Source organism: Myotis lucifugus, unplaced genomic scaffold, assembly GCF_000147115.1.
Source record: "Myotis lucifugus unplaced genomic scaffold, Myoluc2.0 scaffold_210, whole genome shotgun sequence".
Classification (NCBI taxonomy): domain Eukaryota; kingdom Metazoa; phylum Chordata; class Mammalia; order Chiroptera; family Vespertilionidae; genus Myotis; species Myotis lucifugus.
The window spans coordinates 2,003,929-2,011,828 of NW_005871258.1; the positions used below are offsets into that span (position 1 = coordinate 2,003,929).

Genomic DNA, 7,900 nt, shown 5'->3' on the forward strand with positions numbered 1-7,900 from the left:
GCTTTAAACATTTGTCTGGGATAGTTATATTACTCTGGAATGGGTAAAGAACCTTTAAAATGTGTTTGTTGTTTTTGTTTTTTTATTACAGCTTTGTTTCGTACTTGTCTATCCTCATTAACCCATCAGTAAGGATTTTCATATTGGCCTTTCTCAGTGGATACACAATGCATCTTAAATAAGAGGCTCTTAAATGATTGGGCAAATGAATTAAACTAAAAATATATTGTATTTTTAAAATTTGCCTCATTTATCAGATTGTTGCATTTGCTTTTTGTGGGTATGCATCCATAATCTAATAGCCAGAACTCCCAAACTCTCTTTACTTGTTAGAGCAGATATATGGATTCAGGTTATATGAAGTCAAGGACTGTGTGTTAACAAATTTCCCAAGACTCCTTTAAGATAAGGGGAAAAATCTTGAGGGACTGGACAAAGTAAGCCTCGTGAAAACAAGTATTCAGCAAAGCAAATATGGCAGTTCTGAGACTCATGAAGAACCTGGGGTAGCCATGCCCCTGCCTTTATCAAACTTGAAAAAACAAAACTCTTCTCCCTCAGCACCAGCAGCCCCTAATCAGGGTTAATCACTTTGCACTTTGTTGCTCTGTTGGACTTAACTCTTTGAGCATATCTCCACACATCTTTTAGGCACCCTTCAAAGGTAGACAGTAAAAATTTATAATTAACATAAATGTCAGAAAGGAGAAACTACATCCCACAATATACCAAGAATAGAAATATTTGAAAGAAAATATATGCTGTCATGTTCTAAGATGTTACTCAATAACAAAACCTTAAAAACCATATCAAAGCTGATTTGACTTGGATAATGTATAAGGTTTCTCCAGTAACATAGGGGAACCATTTGATATTAACCTACATATAGTTACTAGAAGAAAAAAAATGCCTAAATGGAAATCATGTTAATTTTATGAAGGATAATGCAGTCATGTCTCAAGATGTAGCCATTTAGGGTTAGCCTTATGTTTTGATGTAGAAGTCATTTTATTTTTTTAAAATATTTTAAAAATGTTTTTTATTGAATTTTAGAGGGTGAGGAAGGAAGAGGGAGAGAGAGATAGAAACATCGATAAGAGAGAAACTTCGATAAGATAGAAACATCAATTGACTGCCTCCTACATGCCCTCTTCTGGGGATCCAGCCTGCAACCCAGGCATGTGCCCTGACTGGGAATTGAATCAGTGACCTCTTGGTGCATGGGTTGATGCTCAACCACTGAGCCACAACAGCCAGGCTTAGGAGTCATTTTATACCTTGCTAGCCACTAAGCTATCATTTGGTCATTTTGGTAATTTTATAGTACAGATGGTCAAGTGTTGCCTTAAGGAAAATGCCAGATTTCCTAGTTTATCAGTGTAATCTTTCTGCATCAAATCCCTAGATCAGCACTTTTCAACCTTTTCATCTCATGGCACACATAAACTAATTACCAAAATTCTGTGGCATACCAAACAATACATATTTTGCCAGTGTAACCAAAAAAATAGGTATAACTTTGATTCATTCACACCAGACAGCTATTGTGTTGGCCATTGTCGTTTTTTAATTTGACAATCTAAGGGAAAAGAGGTGAGTGCCCCTGACTAAATAGTCAGGTATTGCATGTTTTAAAAATTCTTGTGGCCTGACTGGAGTGGCTCAGTTGGTTGGCCTCATCTTGAGAGAAGTAATAACTGAAGCGTTGTCCTGTGCACTGAAAGGTTGCCAGTTTGATTCCTGGTCAGGGCATGTGTAGAAGGCAACCCATTGAGGTTTCTTTCTCTTATCAATGCTTCTCTGTCTCTGTCTCTGTCTCTGTCTCTCTCTATCCCCCTCCCTCCCTTTCTTCCTTCCTCTCTAAGCATGTCCTCCGGTGATGATTAAAAAAATTTCTTTTGTGTGTGGCACACTTGAAAATCACTGCCTTAGTAGATGTGTTATTTTACTTGATTTTTTTAAAGGGCTTTTTGCGTAATAGATGAATTACACTGTGAGTGCACTCTTAAGTGCCCAGTATGCAATAGCAAAGACAGAGTTTAAGAGCCATATTATAGGTCATTTCATAAAGGAATGTGTTTTCTTAGGTTCTGTTAACACTGATTAATCCTTAACAAGTAATCACGACCATGTTAGTCAGATTTGGTGATGTTTTACATAAGTAGATGTTGGGATTGTTGCTCAGGAGTGTCTAAAAGATATTCCTGTTTAAATTTGAAGTACTTGTAATTAAAACCTGATACTCACCTGTAGGAGGGTGTTTTTAAGAACAAATGTCACTTGTGAAAATTTGGAAAAAGTTTCTTCACTTGGTATTATACTTTCAACTTTTATGAATTAAACATTTGTATTTTAATTTTTTATTTTTCTTGATACTGAAGTAAAATATCAATTAGTGTATTATGTTGTAAGATTGATTTTATTTTTTCTCCCTAATACAGAAACTCCACCATGAGACGAGGTGGATGGAGGAGGCGAGCTGAAAATGATGGCTGGGGAAAATGGGTGTGTTTTAAAAGAATAAAAATTATATTGAACTGTCTAGGTATTTTTCATTCTTTTTATAGCTTATAATGTGATTTAAGCCATTTTCTAAATTATAAATCACTTTAGATATCAACTCTGAGTTTTCACAATGTGTAGAAAGCTCAACTTGAACCCCTAAACTTGCAGGAATTTTATCCTGAGAAAATAAATATTATAGTGCACACAATTTATTGTGTGATAATATTATTGCAGCATTGCTAATAATACTGAGAAACAGGAAAACTTAGCTATCCAAGAATAGGGAATTGGTTACATAAATTATTTTTATACAGTGGAACACTGCAGCCATTATTTAGCTTTATATTTCTTAAACTGGCAGATGGTCTTGACTTAAAAGGGTGTTGTGTTATAAAGGAATATTGATATATATGATTCTGTTTTTGTAAAGCTGCTATGCTCTGAGGCATAGATATAAACTTTGAAAATAATATCCTAAAATGTTAACAATGAATGGGATCATAGCTAATTTAAAGTTTCTTCTTTATATTTAAAAAATTGGCAGTGAGCATTCAATATTTGAATAATCAAAAACAATGAAGTCATTTCCATTTTGAAAAAAATGTGTACCACTTCTGCATACCTACTGCTTTCTTTTAAAGACCTAATTGATACTCTTAATTGATCTAGATAAATCAATAAAAACTTAATTGATAATTTAAATCATTAAGCTTAATTATTTAAATATTTGGGGGAAATGTAGCTGAATTCAGTCATGCTTTTTAGATTTGTAAATGTCTGTAGGAAAAATAATAATGTTTTTATATATTTTTTTTAGGTTCCTGTTATCTAATGAAAATTTGTCATAGATTGATTAGATCCAGAATTTAGCCACTGAATTCTTTATTGTATTCTTGTCTACATGTATAGAGGACTATACTGTTTTTTCAAGCTGCTTCATTTTACATGAAGTTTTTTTAAGCTTTCTATATACGGAAGATAGCGGAAGCCCATTTAAAATATACACTTATTGACCACGTGTTAAATTTGAATTGATTTAAACTTTGATGTAACTTTTGCTTAATTTTATAGATAAGAACAGTATTTTGTGGCATTAAATTTATTATTTCTGACATTTTATATATTCTTATTTTTGTTTATTTCTGATATTTTGAAATAACTTATTATTATAAAAATGTTAAAGAATTATTAAAAATTGAGTCAAAAGAGGGAAAAGTCTCTTTTGACCTGCCTGTTTTATTGCCTTGGCTCTGGTTCATGTTTAGCATTACACCTTTGTCATCATTATACTTTGGTCATTGGCACAGAATAAAGTCTTTTTAAATAGAAGTTTCTTTAAGAAAAGGGGTATGGGGGTAAAAGTATAACTTTTGTGATTAGTGTTTACCTTTTCTTTAATTCTAGGGTGGATATATGGCTGCCAAGGTCCAGAAATTGGAGGAACAGTTTCGATCAGATGCTGAAATGCAGAAGGATGGAACTTCATCTACAATTTTTAGTGGAGTTGCCATCTATGTTAATGGATATACAGGTTGAGTACTTTTTACTTTTTAGGTACTCTTTTGGCATGCATTATTATTAGGATTGAGAGTGACTTTTTAAAAATTATCTAATCTAATAAAAGAGAAACATAGTAATTAGAATACGACCGCTACCCTTTTCATTGGCTAATCAGGGCGATATGCAAATTAACTGCCAACTAAGATGGCGGTTAATTTGCATATGTAGGCACAATGCAGGGAGGCGAAAGGGAAAGCAGGAAGAAGCCCCCTGCCACTGACAGTGATCGGAAACCCAGGGGGGAGCTAAGAGCAGGGGGGCAGGGCAAAGGCGGCCACTGACAGTGATCGGAAACCCAGGGGGGAGCTAAGAGCAGGGGGGCAGGGCAAAGGCGGCCCTGGTGTGGCCTCAATTAGGTTGAGTTTCGTCCAATGCACCAAGTGTTCTCCAGTTGGATTACTGGTCAGGGCACATGCCCGCGCTCCATCCCTAGTAAGGAGCTTACAGGAGGCAGCCAATCATCGATGTTTCTATCTCTCCCTTCCTCTCTCTCTAAAGCAGTGGTTCTCAACCTTCTGGCCCTTTAAAACAGTTCCTCATGTTGTGACCCCCCCAACCATAAAATTATTTTCGTTGCTACTTCATAACTGTAATGTTGCTACTGTTGTGAATTGTAATGTAAATATCTGATATGCAGGATGGTCTTAGGCGACCCTTGTGAAAGGGTCGTTCAACCGCCAAAGGGGTCGCGACCCACAGGTTGAGAACCGCTGCCCTAAAGTCAATAAAAACATATTTTTTAAAAAGTCAAATGAGGTTTAAAATTAAAAACAGTAGTGATCTTGATTAAACAGCTAATTGGAAGCTCATCACATGCGTGTGGTACTTGTAAACTGTGAACCTCAATATAGGAGGATCTTGTAAGGTCACTTCACTGGTAAATCTCCCACTGTAATTACCTATAGATTTGGGGGCTGGTGGAGGAAGAGGGTGGTATATATGTAAGATTTCCCAGACTCTTGCTTAGAGAAGCGTATAAATCCAACTGTCAGCATTTTGGTGGCCAAGGGGGAAGCAATGTGCCATAACTCTGAGAAAGTAGAGTTTTATTTAATCTTCCTATTATTTTTTTCATTTCCTACATCACTTCTCCCCTCTTGCTATGCCTATTGTCATTGAGTCTGGTACCTGGAAGGGACTGGATAGTCTTCTTTGTGAGTCTAGGGGGAGGTGGGGGGAGATGTGGAATTCTAATCACTCTGTTACACAGAATTTCAACTGTGAACTTCTTGTTTTACCACCTGTCCACAGGTCTACTTTGAGAGGTGCCTTGTACCCCTATTTCATGCATTTTCTCTTGGTTTCACTGGCACTAAGCAACCTCTTCTGGATTTCCACACAGCCAACTTAGATTTTAGCTTTCTCTCATCTGCAAGGACAGTTACCACTTGTCTACTGGCTGTCAGATGTTCCTGCTAAAGTTTCTCTTCATTCTCTTTAGGATTTCTTTCCTATTAAGATAATTTGTGTATTTTGACATGAATGGCTGCAAATATTTGTGTCAACCTCTTATACTTTTTCCTCTCCACTTCTCAACTGGCTGATACCTGCTTATCTTTAAGACTCTTTATATATAACTTCCCTTTGGTTGTCTGATTGTCTTCTTACTGGCATGGCTGACTTCTCATGCTCCTATGTGGGACCTTGTATTTGTCTGCACCTTAGCATTTTTAAGATCTTACTATAGACAAGAACAGGAGATACATTTTCATTACTACTATATTTTTGGTACCTCTACAGTGACTGGGTGTAACCTCTCAGGAAATATTTGTTGAATTTTACAGTTATGTTTTAATTAACTGATACATTTGTCTGATTGAATTTTATCAGGCATCCTTGACAATAAATTCTTAAAATGATTTGCTGGTGCAGCTTTGGAAAAATTCACATGCAACTTTTCTACTTAGGTATTCTGGAACATTGAAGCTCCACAGGCCATCCTGAGATGTATTATAAAAGATTCAAAATGTTAACAAAAAGAAATAAACAATGCTTGTTACATTAGCCAGTTATGGGAGTCCTCAGTTTGCAATGGCACCTTATTCACGTTAGAGGAAGAAAAAGAGACTGTGAGAGGGAAAAATTAGTATTGTAGTAATCACTACCATGGTTGAAAGTCTGGAATTCTAACCACTTTTGTCACTGATGTTTGTGTGACCATAAGACATTTTCTCTTTGAACCTATTTATTTTGGACCCATTATTATCACTATCCCTTTTTCTTTAGGGTAGAGATAATATTAATTTTTACTCTTGTTATTGTTACATTATAATTCTATAAGTGAAGTTCCATTATGCAGAATTTCATAGGACATGCAAATTGTGGTGATAGAATTCTTTAGAAAAATAATGTTTTAGTGAAAACTTTGCAGCTTTATAGATAAAACAGAATCAACACCCATGTAATGAATTAACAAGTGAAGAATAGTGCTTTAGATGCAGGAAGACTAGTAGGGAATGCTGTTTTATTGTTAATTCTTAATCATGATCCCTGCAGACTTTAATATTCCAAGTTTTCTTGATTCTTTTAAAGCTTCCAATTCTGCCATCTGAACTTCTCTTTGATAACTCTTATTTCTCCCAACCCAGTTAGCACTGAACTTGAGCTGAGAGAGAAGATCCTCTGCCTTTTGGATACTCTGCCTCTGTCAATCCATTCTCTCTTCTTTTTGCCCCCTTTCCCCCCAAAAAGCATCTTCTCCTTGTTAAGGTTAACTCCTTTGTCTTCCATCCTTTTTTTTTTTTTAATTAAAAATTATTTTGAGCCCTCCTGGTGTGGGTCAGTGGTTGAGCATTGACCTATGAACCAGGAGGTCACGGTTCAGTTTCCGGTCAGGGCACAGCTTGAGTTGTGGGCTCGATCCCCAGTATGGGGAGTGCAGGAGATAGCCGATCAGTGATTCTCTCTCATCACTGATGTTTCTATCTCTCTCTCCCTCTCCCTGCCTCTCTCTGAAATACATAAAAATATATATTTTTTAAAAATTATTTTGAGATAGCTGTAGAATCACATTCAGTTTTAAGGAATAATACAGAACTCATGAACCTTTTGCCCAGTTTCTCCCAATAGAAACATCTTATAAACCCATAGTACAATATCAATCAGAAAATTGACAATGATACAGTCAAAATACAGAATATTTTCACGCCACAAGGATCCTTCATGCTGCCCTTTTATAGCCAAACCTACTTCCTTCTCTTCTGCTCTCAGTCCCTCTTATCCCCTGGCAACTACTAATCTGGGCTCCATTTCTTTTTTTGTTTCCTTTTCTTTTTTAAAAATTTTATTTATTTTTATAATTCTTTATTGTTGAAAGTCTTACATATGTCCCCTTTTTCCCCCCCCATTGCCCCCCCTCCAGCCTGCCCCTGCAACCCTCCCCTCTCCCACGCCCCAGGCCTTTAGCACCCTATTGTCTATGTCCGTGGGTTATGCATAGATGCACACAAGGTCTTTGGTTGATTACCTTCCACCCACCCACCCTCCCCCGCCTTCCCTCTGAGATTCCCCACTCTGTTCCATGCTTCTATATCTCTGGATCCACTCCGTTTATCAGTTTATTTTGTTACTTAGATTCCATATATGAGTGCAATCATGTGATACTTGTCTTTCTCTGACTGACTTATTTCACTTAGCATGATACTCTCTAGGTCAGGGGTGGGCAAACTTTTTGACTCGAGGGCCACAATGGGTTCTTAAACTGGACCGGAGGGCCGGAACAAAAGCATGGATGGAGTGTTTGTGTGAACTAATATAAATTCAAAGTAAACATCATTACATAAAAGGGTACGGTCTTTTTTTTTTTTAGTTTTCATTTCAAACGGGCTGGGTTTCC

The 7,900-nt window shown here is 36.6% G+C and overlaps 1 protein-coding gene across 9 annotated transcripts in view; it reads left to right on the plus strand.

Moving 5' to 3' along the window:
• Window positions 1-2,441: 2,441 nt before the first annotated feature.
• REV1 (REV1, DNA directed polymerase) overlaps window positions 2,442-7,900 on the plus strand; it is an 85,247-nt gene continuing 79,788 nt past the window's right edge. For 8 of the 9 annotated variants that reach the window (XR_002831415.1, XR_002831417.1, XR_002831416.1 and 5 more), the window contains exons 1-2: window positions 2,442-2,505; window positions 3,910-4,036. Coding sequence is in view for 6 of the 9 variants with exons in the window: in XM_006097736.3 (XP_006097798.1) it covers window positions 2,452-2,505; window positions 3,910-4,036 (181 nt within the window). In the remaining 3 variants the exon portion in view is untranslated. Of the gene's footprint in view, window positions 2,546-3,909; window positions 4,037-7,900 lie in introns of all 9 variants that reach the window. The other variant, XM_023761475.1, reaches the window with a different exon arrangement.